Source organism: Dreissena polymorpha, chromosome 3 (assembly GCF_020536995.1).
Source record: "Dreissena polymorpha isolate Duluth1 chromosome 3, UMN_Dpol_1.0, whole genome shotgun sequence".
Lineage (NCBI taxonomy): Eukaryota > Metazoa > Mollusca > Bivalvia > Myida > Dreissenidae > Dreissena > Dreissena polymorpha.
The window spans coordinates 121914812-121931639 of NC_068357.1; the positions used below are offsets into that span (position 1 = coordinate 121914812).

The 16828-nt window shown below is 36.2% G+C and overlaps 2 protein-coding genes and 1 long non-coding RNA gene across 9 annotated transcripts; 1 reads left to right on the forward strand and 2 right to left on the reverse strand.

Moving 5' to 3' along the window:
* Positions 1-1330: 1330 nt before the first annotated feature.
* Positions 1331-4741, forward strand: LOC127871264 (uncharacterized). Of its 7 annotated transcripts, none has more exons than XM_052414016.1 (6): positions 1331-1385; positions 1970-2115; positions 2996-3305; positions 3424-3602; positions 3896-4195; positions 4593-4741. In XM_052414016.1, exons 1-4 carry the CDS (start codon positions 1346-1348, stop codon positions 3468-3470), a joined length of 543 nt encoding a protein of 180 aa, XP_052269976.1. In that variant the 5' UTR covers positions 1331-1345; the 3' UTR covers positions 3471-3602; positions 3896-4195; positions 4593-4741. The 7 variants fall into 7 exon arrangements, with proteins under 7 accessions (XP_052269976.1, XP_052269977.1, XP_052269979.1 ...); XM_052414017.1 differs by having other exon boundaries at positions 3424-3598; XM_052414019.1 differs by having other exon boundaries at positions 3424-3586.
* Positions 4604-12791, reverse strand: LOC127871267 (uncharacterized). Its single transcript, XM_052414024.1, has 4 exons — positions 12704-12791; positions 10551-10670; positions 8602-8734; positions 4604-4757 (listed from the first exon to the last, which is right to left on the reverse strand). The coding sequence occupies exons 1-4, from the start codon at positions 12789-12791 to the stop codon at positions 4604-4606; spliced, it is 495 nt and encodes a 164-aa protein (XP_052269984.1).
* Positions 5212-8461, reverse strand: LOC127871268 (uncharacterized). The gene is made up of 3 exons (XR_008045246.1): positions 8336-8461; positions 6124-8034; positions 5212-5513 (listed from the first exon to the last, which is right to left on the reverse strand). It is a non-coding gene; the product is annotated as an uncharacterized LOC127871268 (long non-coding RNA).
* Positions 12792-16828: the final 4037 nt, after the last annotated feature.

The window sequence follows — 16828 nt, forward strand, 5'->3', positions numbered from 1 at the left end:
ACTACACTGTTCAATGAGTGCCCAAATGACCGAATTTGACAATCAGGCAAAAATATCGATTCAGTTCTGAATAAGCTTCTATAGCAGGGGGGTCGATTGTCCCAAATGTGAAATCCGGAAAATTAGACTGAGGGTCTGGGGCCCGCACGTCCCCAACCACGATAAAGGGCAGAGCTACCCCCAGCCCTAAGTTGTTTTAGATTCGCAAATTTTCGTTTAAGTTATGATATTTGTGAGGAAACAGTATTACCAAACATTTACCATGGTCTAATATAGCCATTATATGCATCTTTTGACGATTTAAAAACCTGAAAATTATAAAGCGTTGCAACGCGAAACGATTTCATATTAAATTTGGAGAGTTCTGTTGTTGTCGTTTAATTTTGTGAAACTACGAAGATTGCTTATATAGGGCATAAAATACAGCTTTTTAGATCCAATGCTTACATTTATTTAATTACTTACTTCAAAACATGCCAAAATGTGTGATAAGGCCCCTTTATGCTATTAGTGTCTGATATCCGGGCTTGAATGTTGCTCACAATATCTTATTTGCGCAACAAAATAGAAAACCAGAAAACTCTCCACCATTGTTTGATTGCCTCCCCGGTTGTATGCTCTTAATATTACCAATATTAAAATTAGCTTAATATTTGAGAGCGTCAATAAATATCCTATGAAAATTCATCATCTAATCCATTCGCAGCACAAGTTTCTAAAGCTAATACAACAGCCAGGACAGATTTTGAGGGCGCGCAAAGAATTTAGATGGATTTTTTTAAGGCTATATTCTAAGGAACCAAATATTACCAATATTAAAAGTAGCTTTATTATTTATATTTTTAAACATACTACATATTTAAGTCATATACGAAAATTAAGCTGGCATACACTAATAAACAAACTGACATGCTAAATACAAGAGATAAAGAGATTATCATGCATTTTTAAAAGTAAACCATGCGTGTTTAAGTCAAAGAAAGTAAGATATAGAAGGAAAATATAATTACTAATTTAAGTAATACAATTTAAAAGATTATTCAACCATGTATATTTCACACATAAAAAATTATAATGAAAGTATATTTTACTTAATAATGATATAAGTTACATATTAAATAATTTCCTTAGATGGAAAAATAGCAGGATAAAAACTTATTCAATTGGGACCGGGAGGGTGCAGGACATTATGCACAAATGTCTTAATGAGCTCCCTCTTCATTGTTCCACTTTTGGAACGTTGTGCGCACTGTTTGGTACATCATATGGACGATGGTCCACCGTCGCCCAACTAAAAATAGCATGTAAAACCAAGTATGCGCATGCTCAGTGGCGGGCGCAGTAAATGGTTAAAGTGAAAGTAGATGTCGCCGCCATTTTGAGTGGTTGGTAAACTGTGGTTTGTGTCCAAATAATTAGACGGTATCTTTTGTATATTGACCCCATACTTATGTTGTCATTGCATATATTTTTATTAATGGGTTTCGACCCGTAGCCTTGTGTTCGCACTACATCATGTTCGCCTTGGGTTCTGTTATCCTACCGCAACCCAAATTCGACGACACCTAAATTCGACGATGTTCTATTTGTATTGATTAAATGGATGATTATTGTCTTGGAATCATTTCAAAGTAATACAGCCGAGTTTAAAATATTATTTTGTGCTATTAAACATTTCATTATTTCTTTCATTATTTGCTATATATTGCTTCATGTAACCGTTACATCGTCGAATTTCGGTCCATTACATTCGGTTCTTTACACCCTTCGAATTTGGGTCACACTGGGATATTGCATACATGCATCTAGTCCAAATTTTTGACGCTCTAAAGTATCTCGCGCGTCTTATAAATAAGACTAACATGCATCATGCAGAGATCTCCCTCTGGTTTAGTTCAAACCTGTATATTTTAGTTTGATTGCATAGGACTTATTTGAAAAAGCTGTAAATTTTGTTTCCGGTGCCTAGAACCAGTACTTAGTGTCTATAGGGAAGATCTAAAGAACGCTTTCACAGTGGGGATCGAACCCGTGACCTCCTGGTTGCTAGGCGGACACCATATCCTTTACGCCACAGCTACCTCAGGGTTTGGGGTAACGGTACAGTTTGTCAAGGTATTCCGAATCATTAGGCATTCTGAATCCACATTTTCATTTAAAAAGTCTTAACGTTTGGTATGCGACTTGAAAGGTTATTGTTGTTTCTAAAAATTTAATCCCCCAGCCTGTAAAGAATGGAGAATCATTGTTTTTGATGAAAATGTTGATTCAGAATGCCTAATGATACCTGTACCCTGAGGCGGGGGAAATAGGGCATCATTTAAAAAAAAATTTGGACTTTAAACCAAACATGAGAAACAATATAATATGTTTTTTTAATCACTTGATTAGTCTTTATTACCGCCAAATTAAATACATAACAATTCTATTTAGTTTTAAACATTTTAAACTTGACAATTCTGGGTCTAGGGCAATTAATTTGCTTGAGTGTCGGTGAATTTTTATCTGGGGAAAAATTAATACTTTTTTGTTGAGGGAATGGGGCCTTATTTTGCCCAAGTCTTGAATCGTTATAAGACGGTATATAATATTATATTTACCTGTCAATGATATCTGCAAGGGGAGTTAGACAGTATAGATTGATATATACATGTACATGGTCACTCTTAATGTCACTCAAATAGATAAAGTAATCAGTATTGCTATTTAATGGTATGTTTTTTTCATGAGAATAAACTTAAGGTTAATAGTGATTACTTTGTAAAATAAAACAAAGCATGTGCAAATATTGCAATAAAATATTCATTTTTAACACCATTAAAAAAAAGTTAACAATATCTATACACATTCCTTGGTATTTTACCCTAGCATAACAGCTTCAATCACATAATCATTATTTCAATCAATTAACTGGGTCCGTTATCTCATCATCTCTTAATAAATCATATATATTGATAGCCACCTGCTTCGTACACATTTCAAACTAATATTTCAGACACCAAACGCAAAGCCTATCCCAAGGCAATGCCCCATTTGCGTGGTAAAAGGCAACACGACTGTGTACCTCCGGGTAACAGACCACGTTCGCTGGGTGCAAGCGCTGACGGCAGACCCCATGAAGCCGTTGATGTCAGAGGCACGTGCTAAGACCGGTCCGAAAGTGAAGAAGACAAAGCCGAGGAATTACTACTCTTGCTGGCTGTGCGACCGGTCGGTGATTGACCGGCTGCGTCATCTAGAACAGGAGCACAAAATGGAGGCTGGGACATTCAATTTTGTTTACAAAAGAAGGCCGTTTCCGGAAAGTAAGTGTTAAATTGTGTTCGTGTGGTTTTTGTATTTAATTTCTCATATTTCTATCAATGTCTAATACAAAACCATACCAAACGATTTGTAACTTTTACATTTAAACGTCATTTACAGGTCGCGAAAACTTCAGGAAAGGTGACCAGCAGACTCGCCACTCATGATGACTCTGCATAGGAGGATGAGAAGGTGGAGGATGAGGAGGAGGAGGAAGAGGACTTTTCATTCCTAATGCGGAAATACTGCCTGAGCCTGGAACCCAATGCAAGGGTGATGCATGGTCGGAGAAGCTGCAAGTAACAATATGGATTGCTTATATAGTGTAAAGTTTTGAGTCCGTTTTCGGGGTAGAACCAGTACTTGGTGCATTAAGCCCTGTTTTCCCAGCTTTTTTTTTAATTATATACATTTCAATTGATAGTCATTATTATTGCAACATGTATATATATTAAAAACCGTGAGGAAATATATATAAGTACATTAAAATTTAAGATAAATATTATAATACTTTGGAATTACTGGTTGTTATTTAAATTATATGCGATTTCACCATCTAGCATAGAATATCATCCAATAATACTTGTTGCAGTTTCAATCGTTGACTCATATGTAGACTACATGTTCCTGCGGAGCAGGCCAGGTGGGTTGGCAAACGAGTCGAAAACACAAGAGGTCAACATGAAGATCAACCGGTTCCTGGCCCTGTCTGGCTACTTGGAAGGAGTGGTGTTGAGTGACATGCTGTTGTGGATGGGCCATATGGAGGTCCACGACAGTTCCTCAACACCACTCACCAGCTGAAGACGGTGCGGAATGCACTAACGGCAATCAAGAACTTCCTGAAGTGGTGCGAGGGAATGGTCTAGCGGACGCCCGCACATTGAACAATGTAAGCGTAAACTTAGGATTTGATTTATGTAAATTATTCATTCTTCTTGGACATCTACTTATTAATGTTTTGGCGTTGGCGTCTTTCTGTCTGTTCTTCCGTCCATCTTTCCGTCCGTCCAGCACTTTTGTGTCGAGAGCCATATCTTGAAAGTGCTTTGGCCGATTTCATTGAAACTTGGTATGAGTATATATATGGATAAGAGGACGATGCACGCCAAATGGCATTGTACACAGTCTGTTAATTACGGGGTTTTGGCCCTTTGTATCTTGAAAAAATGCTTTTTTGAGTGTCAAATATAACACTTTTGTGTCCAGAAGCATATTGGCGGGGGATATCAATTCAACAAATTTGCTTGTTTAGCTTTATTTTTTTTCGGACGATCTCCTTCTCACAGGCTTCCTGACCTCAACCTGCCTGGATAAGAGCTGTCGCGAGGTTGTTCGGAGGGTAGAGGAGAGTGCGGCCATCCTGACGGACGCAAACCTGGAGCGCCACTTCACTGAGAGTGAGCATGTAGTGAAAACGATCAAGGTGATCCAGGAGCCCCCAGCTGGCACACCTGACAGATATTCGGGGAATAATCATTAAACTGATAGCGCTCTATAACGCCTCCTGAACTGGCAAGTATACAAACCTGAGGGTATGTAATATAAATAAGCCTAGTATTGATTCGAAAAGATAACCCTAAATTACTTTTCAGACCAGAGTTGTTTTTCAGTAGCAATTGCATAGAATTGAATGAAACTTGAAGTTAATAGGCATTAAAATTGGGTTTATTTAAGTATACAACAAAGCTGTTCGCCTGTTAATTGACCGACTTGTCTTATGTATAATATTTTTACCAGATTGTTACCTTGAAGACAGATAAACTATAATGCAAAAGTTCATTTTGACATTCCAAATTGGGGAAAGGCCTTGAAGCCATTGTAAAATTAAACTGTTATGGCCCCTTAATTGATTGAAAATGTCAAATTTCTGTCTGCATATGTTGGTGTATGGCAGTAAGAGGAAAAAGTGCAACTAGAATTCATAACCATAGATACAAATTTCCACCCTATTTCATCTCCTGCTGCTGTATCCCTACTTAATACATGTAAACAATCTAAGTCCCCTTCATCCCAAAGAATTCTGCATGGCTTACTAATTGAATTATAGCATTCACGTATATGAATGTCACATTTTACAGGTGCAAAATTTGTGTAAATATTTAATGTCCTTTGTCTTTCGTGTATGGTCAGTCCATTTTCACTGTAATTATCGTCATCTTCTCGCTTGAGCCAACCGCTTCCACAGGGACCGGTATTGTCTGGAATATCTGGAAATAATACAGGTCCTTTTAGGCAGCCATCTGAACATCGAACAAGGTTAGAATCATTCCACTGATCACGTTTTATGATATTTTTCCTTAACTCATTATTGTCTTTAAGTCTGGGAGAATGTTTACTTCTACACTTAAAATTCCAAAGTCCAGATTCCTCATTGAAGTTATTGTATGCAGCAGTACTTAATGTAACCGAAACAGGCATTTCATCATCAATATTGTCATCAAATAACTGCTGTTCTTCATCATCATTGTTATCAATATTTGTATGAATTAAATCTTCCCACATGTGAGTATATGATTTAAATAAGTTTAAGTGCCTACAAACCTTCGAATTTAGTAAAGTACTTATATTTCTCTTATAACCAACCAGACAGGCCAAAAACAATATATTCCGATCATTTGATCTTGGGGCATACAAATAGAAAATGGTCAATATATAAGATAATAATTTCAAACTAGCACCTTCCTCAAATTACCCTAACCACACATATAATATATATATATATATATATTTATTTATAGAACATTAACAAGGTTAAAATTCCTCTGATTAAGGAACTTGCCCACTAATATTGTTTATTATAAGGCAGGAATATCTCACCGGTCCAGGGTTAAGTTCAACGTCATTTGAAAGAATAAGAAGAAGCCAAAGCACTTCCAAGATATGGCTCTGGACACAAAAGTGCTGGACGGACAGATGGAAAGACAGACGGACAGACAACCCCAAAACAATATCCCTCCTCCTATGGCAAGGGATAATAAGGTAATGGTATTAGTTGCTCATTGTATTATCTTCCCATCACAAACAATTATTAAATAGAGATGTGTTCGTCAGAAACACAATGCCCCATATTGCGCCGCTTTGTGTGTTTTTTTTACCTTTGACCTTGAAGGATGACCTTGAACCTCCACCACTCAAAATGTGCAGCTTCATGAGATACACGTGCACACCAAATATCAAGTTGCTATCTTCAATATTGAAAAAGTTATGGCCAATGTTAAAGTTTTCAGACGGACAGACGCCATATATTTGACATTTGACCTTGAAGGATGACCTTTCACCAATTAAAAATGTTCAGCTCCATGAGGTACACACGCATGCCAAATATCAAGTTTCTATCTTTAATAATGCAAAAGTTATGGCCAACGTTGAAGTTTTTTTTCCCGACGGACGGACAGACTGACACACATACTGACTGACGGACAGTTCAACTTCTATGTGCAACCCTACCGGGGGCATAAAAAGTTACAAACAACTACAAAAATATCTGAGAAACTAACTTATTTTATTTCATTAAAATGCCAATCCAAAAAAATCTTATAAGAAAATGATACTAAGTTGATCAAGCTCATTTTTATTCATGCTGCTAAGCTGTTCAGTGGCGGATCCAGGGTTTCTAGTTAGGGGGTTGGTGTGGACATTCAATAATACAGGCCAATGTAAAAGCATAATGGTGTAGTGGATGTGGTGTCCGCCTAGTGATTGGGAGTTAGGAGGTTCTCATTATCTTCTCCATAAACACCAAGTTCTGGTTCTTCCCAGGAACAGACTCGAGTGTCTCAATAAGCATAGTGCGTTCCCTGCAATAAAGCTAAGGTAAATAGGTTAAATAAAAACTACAAGAGTTCCGCGGTCGGAGATGACCGCATTGAAGCCGGATTTTTGATTTAAATGACAGGAAAGTACCTTTCGTGTTTTTGTCAATGCAATACTTAAATTACTGAAATATTTTTCAAAGGTCAAAATGAAATGTAAGTACTTTTCAAGGCATGAGCAAACCTTGTGTTATGTTTTGAATGCATGCATATACATGAACAACAATAACATTTAAGGTCACAAATATGAACTTGAATTGACATTTAACATTTTTACCTACCAAAGTTATAAGAACTTTAACATTTTTACATTCAAGGTCACAGTGACCTTGACCTTAGAATGAATGACCTTGAAATGACCAGTGGTCATCTAAGTGTGCTTGCAAACCTTCATGTCAAGTTTGAAGACTCTATGTCCAAGCATACCAAAGTTATAACAATTTTAACATTTAAGGTCACAGTGACCTTGACCTTCAAATGAATGACATTGAAATGACCAGTGGTCATCTTCTAGTACTGGCCAATCTTTATTTCAAGTTTGAAGACTCTAGGTACAAGCATACCAAAGTTATAACATGAAATAAGAACTTTAACATTTTTACATTCAAGGTCACAGTGACCTTGACCTTCAAATGAATGACCTTGAAATGTCCAGTGGTTACTTACTAGTTCTGGCCAACCTTCATGTCAAGTTTCAAGACTCTAGGTCCAAGCATACCAAAGTTATAACAACTTTAACATTTTTACATTCAAGGTCACAGTGACCTTGACCTTCAAATGAATGACCTTGAAATGTCCAGTGGTTACTTACTAGTTCTGGCCAACCTTCATGTCAAGTTTCAAGACTCTAGGTCCAAGCATACCAAAGTTATAACAACTTTAACATTTTTATATTGAAGGTCACAGTGACCTTCACCTTCAAATGAATGACCTTGAAATGACCAGTGGTCATCTGTTAATCCTGGCCAACCTTCATGTCAAGTTTGAAGACTCTAGGTCCAAGCATACCAAAGTTATACCATGAAATAAGAACTTTAATATTTTTACATTCAAGGTCACAGTGACCTTGACCTTCAAATGAATGACCTTGAAATGACCAGTGGTTACTAACTAGTTATGGCCAACCTTCATGTCAAGTTTCAAGACTCTAGGTCCAAGCATACCAAAGTTATAACAACTTTAACATTTTTTATATTGAAGGTCACAGTGACCTTGACCTTCAAATGAATGACATTGAAATGACCAGTGGTCATCTGTTAATCCTGTCCAACCTTCATGTCAAGTTTGAAGACTCTAGGTCCAAGCATACCAAAGTTATACCATGAAATAAGAACTTTAACATTTTCGAGCACGCCGCCACCCCGCCCGCCCGCCCGCCCGCCCGCCCGCCCGCCCGCCCGCCCGCCCGACAACATCAATCTATAAGCCGAGATTTTTTCGAAAAAAATCCGGCTAAAAACTGAAAAATTACTGTTCAACATACCGGTAGAAATTGCTATCCTTGCAGCAAACATCGTTAGAGCCAAGATGCAGGTACAATATGTCGTAACAACCTGACATCAGCTCTTGATGCAGCAGCTTTCTAAAGCCCTTCCGGTCAGACACATACTTTGCACCTGCATAGTAAAATAAGATCTTCCATTTGGAATTGGTTTTCATTTGCAATAATTTTTCTTGAGTTGTCATTTGTTATTGAATATTATGAAAAATAGTCATCATTGCTATGTTCGAGACAAGCAAGCTTATCTTTGTTAATATTTATCTCACTTGTTCTATGTTGCGTCAAATTTCTGGATTTGCAATCTTTTTCCCCATTTTGGTTACAGCAGAAAGGGTATTTTGCTTGATTCCATAATACATGTTTTATCAGTGTAATAATATACATGACGTGTACATGTAAATACCATGAAACTGTTAGGGTAAAATATCTTTTTGGGTATTGAAGCAATATTCAGTGGAGTTTTAAGCATTTCTTTAAAAACAAGAGATGCGTTTGTTGGAAACACAATGCCCCCTATTGCACCGCTTTGAAGCCATGTACATGTATTCAAACTTTGACCTTGAAGGATGACCTTGACCTTTCACCACTCAAAAATGTGCAGCTCCATGAGATACACATGCATGCCAAATATCTAGTTGCTATCTTCAATATTGCAAATTTTGACCTTTGATCTTGAAGGATGACCTTGACCTTTCATCACTCAAAATGTGCAGCTCCATGAGATATACATGCATGCCAAATATCAAGTTGCTATCTTCAATATTTAAAAAGTTATGGCCAATGTTAAAATTTTCAGACGGACGGAATATTTGACATTTGACCTTGAAGAATGACCTTGATTTTCACCTTTTACCACTCAAAATATTCAGCTCCAAGAGATACACATGCATAAAAAAAAATCAAGTTGCTATCTTCAATATTTAAAACGTTATGGCCAATGTTAAAGTTTTCGGACGGACGGAATATTTGACATTTGACCTTGAAGAATGACCTTGACCTTCACCTTTCATCACTCAAAATGTTCAGCTCCAGGTGATACCCATGCATGCCAAATATCAAGTTGCTATCATCAATAGTGAACAAGTTATGGCCAATGTTAAAGTTTTCGGATGGACGGACAGACGCCATATATTAGACATTTGACCTTCACCTTTCACCACTCAAAATGTTCAGCCTCAGGAGATACACATACATGCCAAATATCAAATTGCTATCGTCAATAGTGAAAAAGTTATGACCAATGTTAGTTTTCGGACGGATGGACAGATGCCATATATTAGACCTTTGACCTTGAAGGATGACCTTGACCTTCACCTTTCACCACTCAAAATGTGCAGCTCAATGAGAAGCACATGCATGCCAAATATAACGGTGCTATGTTAAATATTGAAAAAGTTATGACCATTAAAGTGTTCGGACGGACGGACAGACTGACAGTTCAACTGCTATATGCCACCCTACCGGGGGCATAAAAACAATTATTTGGTACACAAAGCTTCAAATAAATATTAAAATTAGCAACCTTTTTTCCAAAGGCAGCAACAAACACTGCAGGGCTAGATTGAACTTTACCGGTACGCAGTTGTTTACAACCATCAACAAAGCGGGGGTTTGGGGGCGGTAGCCCCCGATACTAAAGAAATATATAGGATAAAAGGATAATAAGGTGTTGTGTAAGTTGTTATGTGTTAGGTGTTAAGGGTTAGGGTACGCTGTTTGATGTTAAGTGTTGCGTACCGGTAAAGTTCAATCGTCCCCACTGCAGTATAAGACAGTAGCTAAAATAATTATGCCAACGCAAAAATCATCAAAAGATTATGGCGGCAATTTATATAGACTATTTAAGACAGTAAAAGGGGTAATATAAAGCAGCATGCCACAGAAACATGTTGGGTCTCACACTCAACTATAAACAGTTAAAAATTATTCACCAGATACGGGCAGAAAGTCAATCCTTGCATTTGGAGGACATGCAGACTTCAAACGATGGACATTGGAATCCCCGGCAATAAGAACACGAACATCGCTGCTGCACCAGACATGTTCTTCACCTGAAACAGAATAAACGGCTCTAGGAGAAGTGCCCCCCGGAGAACTGCCCCCCCCCCCAAAGATTTTTCACTGGGCGGAGAACTGCCCCCTCACTCTTTTTTTATAGGGCGGAGAACTGCCCCCCTGCTGATTAATAAGGGGCGGAGAACTGCCCCCCTGTCAGAATTGATGACCCGGAGAAGTGCCCCCTAATTAAAGAAATTTCGCGGCTATATATAAAACGAGTATTATAATGACAATAACGCCAGTAACTTTCTTGCTATTATGTCTGGAAATTGAGTGAAATTTCAAAAGTAATATAAAGTTGTACAAGTATTAAAGTTATAAAACGGCAAAAAAATACCTGCCTCGGCATGGACGTCGCCATCTTGATAATCACTTGATTTTCGTCTATGTTAACAAAGAAAAACAAATCACTTTTTGCTAATAAAAAGTTTTCGCGGCTGAATTATTTGATATTTTCCCCGTAATCAAAACAAACAATTAGCATGCAATTTAATCCATCCGTATGCAAGCTGAAAACAATAATTTATTTGTTTGTTTTCGCCAATTACGGATTTGGACGGTTCAATATAATAAACCCGTATGCGGCTTTATTCAAAGCTAACAAGTTCTTAACAATTAAGGTCGGTCCGGTCTACCAATTAAAAGATCGCGGTGCTTATCGTTAACGGTAACAAGTTCTCTGCCTGCCTAATTAGCTGCTAATTAAAGCAACTGTTACCGATTTTGTTTGTTTGGCATGTCGACATGATCTGCTCAAAATGCTAACTGTTGCAGATTGTATGTATGTATGAATGTATGTTTTGAACGTTTATGTAAGCATGTATATATTTTTTAATGTATGTCTGTATGATTGTAACTGTGAATGTATGTATGCATGTAATGTGTGTATTTATGTATGTTATTTTGTATTTCACATGAATTAACTAAACAACATAAATAAATTGATTATTAATTCGACTTCACTTTACTTTTTTCTTTAAGTCAGCTAAATTATTGCCTTTGCTTTGCCTATTAATTTACTTTTTTATACGTTTAGTTACGTTTTTTTTCCATGGGTCAATACTATCTTTATAATGTAAATTAATTCCGATGTAACTTTTCCTCCATAAGTACTGAGTTGCACGTCTATATATAGTTGCGACACATGGCCAGTATTAACATGCACGCGTTTCCTGTGTGGATCTCGACTATGTTTATGGCTCTTATTAAAACACGACTTTTACATGGCATTCATGTATAGTGAGTGGTGAAGATGCGTACCAAGGGCCTTAAACAGTATTATCACATGCCTCTAGACAATTTGTGTTATTCAGTTCGATAAATGGCAATATACTTGTACTTAAATTAATTTGTTACCGGATAAAATGTGTACGGCGATAACGTAAAATTACCCGTAAGTATTGTTTTCACTACGTTACTAATAACTAATATGACACGGGGGGGGCATTTCTCCGCCCCTACAGATTTGATGGGGGGGGGGCAGATATCCGCCTACTAAATTCTGACAGGGGGGGCAGTTTTCCGCCCCTACCGATTTGATGGGGGGGCACCTCTCCGCCACCTTTAAAATAAGGGGGCAGTTCTCCGGATTCCAGAATAAACAAAAGGCTTCCCGAATCAAATCAAATCAAAATTTATTTATTGTCGGTATGAGAATAACAAAGGACATCGTTCCACGAACCCTGGGGAAGTTTAAAAACTCAAAATACAACACGACAACAAACAAACGCCCGAATTCAAATACAATCCGAACCTGGATTTTCCAAACAAGTTTAACAACGTTCAGTTTTTAAATAGGTAACGTCGCGAAATCAAATTACAAATTCTAAACGAGCACTTTCAAACGATTAAATGTCACGCAACGCGGTTCTCTTAAACTGCAACGTAGTCTCTGGTCAACAACAGCTGTTTTATAGTATGTAAGCTTTGGTCAGTATAAAATACTGACGAATATAAAATTCTCTGGACTCTCTAAAAACCCTTGTTAAACAAGTTCAAAACAGAAAGGGAGATCACCACCACTTACTATAGCCTATCCTCTCCCCTGATTCAAGATCAGTGTTCTGATTGGCCAAAATGATTTGGGCGACCGTGGACCAACAGGCCTCTGACATTGTGCGAAATGCAAGGAAATGTGTGAAGCGGTGGTTTGGGGTGTTAAATACATGTATATTTTAATAAGCAGCGTTATCTGTGATTAATTAACCTAAGCGGACACATGTCACACTACACCCAATACCCAAACTGTGATTTATACTGGTATGATTTATCAAGCAAATTCAATATTGATTTTTAAATATTTTTTTATTCATACTAAGAAAACGTAATTATATCGTTGAAAACAATAGAGGAATATCACTGTATTATAATAACATGTCAATATATTTCTTGAACAAATAAAAATTTAATTAGTTCAGCATTGTATAATTTAATTTCTAGAACAAATTAAAACTGAATTTGATCAGCCAGCAAGTATATAATTTTATTACAGTTACAAATGTGGCCCAATAGAACGTAGTTTACTCACTTTAATCATCCATTTACTTTTGTTTGGCAAAGGTGACCGAACTTTTTTAATATGTTATAAGGAGATCAAGCTTTACAACATACCTTCAGCTGTGAAATACTGTTCCTTGCAGCCTTCAGTCCAGATATGATTCCTTTCACTTCCTCGTTGACTATCAACAGCAAAGTCATCGCACTCAAGCGAACAAACCACGCCATATTTACCAATTATAATAGCAATGCTTTTAAGTTATTTTATAACAGCACGAACTGAAATTGTAATTAAGATACTAGTATGTTGGATTTATAATGTGTTGTGACGATTATGTATTATATCATATCAGTTGACGAGTGATGTAATGCGCACCTGCAAAAGTTTATACTCCGCCCACTGGTTGGCAAAAATAGATGGAATTCGTATAAGCTCCGCCCATATAAAGACGGTGAACATAATCCTCGATCTTATTGATAATCATGCACTATATCAAATATAATTTTATAAATTATGTCTGAATAAAACATAAGCTTGCAAGTAAATGCATTTTAGTAACGAATATACTGTAGTAATAATTTGTTATTATTACTTAAAACGAACTCGGGAGTAGAATTCAATCTAACGGCTCGGTATATGTGGTAACCACAAAGATCTCCTAACTTAATTAGCACATCATTTGAGATATAAAAAAATCTCAGAAATGCAAATTCTTTCAGAATTAATTTAATCTAATAAAAAAATCACTATTAAGGTTGACAAAAAACAACATATATATATATATATATATATATATATATATATATATATATATATCGAATTTATTTACGCAACAAATAGTTCTGATTTGAACCTTAATATGTCTTTAAAAACTTACAATGTAACACATTAAATAAATTCTCTCGCTAAAAGCTATTGTTTTTATTTGAAAATATAAGTTTTGCAACGGTCAAGCTATAGAAAACGAGTACCACTTTCTTCTTGTTTGCCCCCTATATTGAGAAATTAGAAAGGAACATTAAAACCATAGATGACGTTAAATAAATTTGACATTCTAATGCAGTCGGTAAATACAAAAAGACATTATAAACCTTGCTTATATATTTTAACTGCTAATGTACTGCGTATTAATATGGACAATCAGTTATAATTAATAACAAGATGATAGCCATGTTAAATGATATTTGTCATTGAATATGTTTGTATTATTTAATAAAATCTACAATTTCCACGAGTTACAGTTGAAGATATAATTATATTGATTACTGCTGTTATACTGTTGGTGTTTTTAACATAATTAATTCTCTTATTGAATCAATATATTGATATAATTATACACACTGCGTAACTTTCTGTTTTGTTGCAAAAAAGCATTGTGTTATCATATATGCTAATAAAGGTTGTTGTTGGTATTTAATTGTTCACACCAATTGTGAGACTGTTTGTTTCATCATGTTTAACCCGGTGTTAAATTGCACATTATAATTATGTTCGTTCATCTCAAACCGATTATCATGTTATGATCGTTTATTGTCCAGACAGCTACAAAGTAAACATGGTGTCATAAAATTAGGGACCTATACTTGGGGCGCCTGCATAAACCACATGTGGCAGATGATTATATGGCCATTAAACACAATTTATGATAACCCCTATGTCATCTCTTGGCATATTGAGCAGTCATTTAAGCCAAACTTTAAAGCCAAAATAGAAAACAGTTGTTTAAAAAATATACGTCACATATTTAAAAAAAGAACATATTAGTCCGAAATGATGGAGTAGCAGGATTAAGTGTATATATATTAGACAGTTTTATTATAATATACAATGTCTAATAATTATTAATAAAAAATGTTGTTGAATTTAACTGCTACACAATTAATGTATTTAACGTTTAGCGGCAAATATATAATCGGCTATTACGTGTTACCATTGTACGTTACAGCAGTGCACAAAAAATCATCATGAAAACAAGCAATCCAAAATACTTGCGTAAAACATATTAAATATATAGTTTTATTAATCATAAAATGCTTGATTGTTACAAATATCAATCGATCCTTGTCTCTTGTAAAGAGATTTGAATATTCACGCAAAGACAGTTAAATTTGCACGAAAAAATAAATAAATAAATAAATAAATAAATAAATAAATAAATAAATAAATAAATAAATAAATAAATAAATAAGAATGAATGAATGAATGAATGAATGAATGAATGAATGAATGAATGAATGAATGAATGAATGAATGAATGAATGAATGAATGAATGAATGAATGAATGGATGGATGGATGAATGAATGAATGAATGAATGAATGAATGAATGAATGAATGAATGAATTAATTAATTAATTAATTAATAAATGGATGGATGGATGGATGGATGGATGGATGGATGACTGAGTGAGTGAGTGAGTGAGTGAGTGAGTGAGTGAGTGAGTGAGGAGTGAGTGAGTGAGGGAGGGAGGGAGGGAGGGAGGGAGGGAGGGAGGGAGGGAGGGAGGGAGGGAGGGAGGGAGGGAGGAGGGAGGGAGGGAGGGAGGGAGGGAGGGAGGGAGGGAGGGAGGGAGGGAGGGAGGGAGGAGGAGGGAGGGAGGGAGGGAGGGAGGGAGGGAGGGAGGGAGGGAGGGAGGGAGGGAGGGAGGGAGGGAGGGAGGGAGGAGGGAGGGAGGGAGGGAGGAGGGAGGGAGGGAGGAGTGAGTGAGGGAGTGAGGGAGTGAGGTGAGTGAGGGAGTGAGTGAAGAAAATTAACAACATTTAACAATTGTTATGTATTCCGCTTTTGAGGGCTTTGTTTTATAATTGGTTGCATGAACCTCAAGCTTACACTTTCGATCGCTGATGAACAATAACAACATCCACACCACTTATAATTATGATCAAATAATTAAATGTGTTATTATTGTTTAATTATCATTTATATAAGAAAAAAACGGCTTATTTATGTGTCTTGTTTTGTGGGATTTTCAGTATCAGAGACGTAGATAGATATATAACGTGTTATCTACGTCTCTGTCAGTATATATATGTAGTCTTCCGATCACGTTTACTCTGATGCTAATAACTTATTTGTATTTATATAAAGAGGAAAATATATTTATGAATAAAAAAAATATTGATACTAAAAATGATATATTTGCGCTATTATTTAAGAGATTTGATGTTTATTGCGGATTATTTTATCGTTTTATTGACTAAACAAAAGTCCTTTATACATGTTTTACGTTAATTACTGTAACCATGGCAGTGTTTTTTGCCATTTAGTCAGTGAAAAGATTGGTCAGCCACAAATGGGCGTGAACCTTATAGGACAAGCGCAATATGCCCTGTTTTTTGGTTTATCGTTTTGCGCCAAAATCTGTCATTGGTCGATGTAAAATCACCACAGCGTGATAACAGAAGAATTTACAGAAATCACGTCGCTAACGATAATACAGATTATATGTGTTAATCCAAGCTGTTCCTATCGAGCTCAACTGCAGCAATGGGGTTGCTGTCAACTACTCAAGTTTTCTTCTTATTTGTGAGTATTAGTGAGGAATGTTTGTGAAATAACAATATAAATAGGTTTAGATTATTATGAAACTATAATTTCAAACTTGAAGGTCACCCCTTTTTAGTCGTTGGCATAAAATATCATTAGGCGAATAA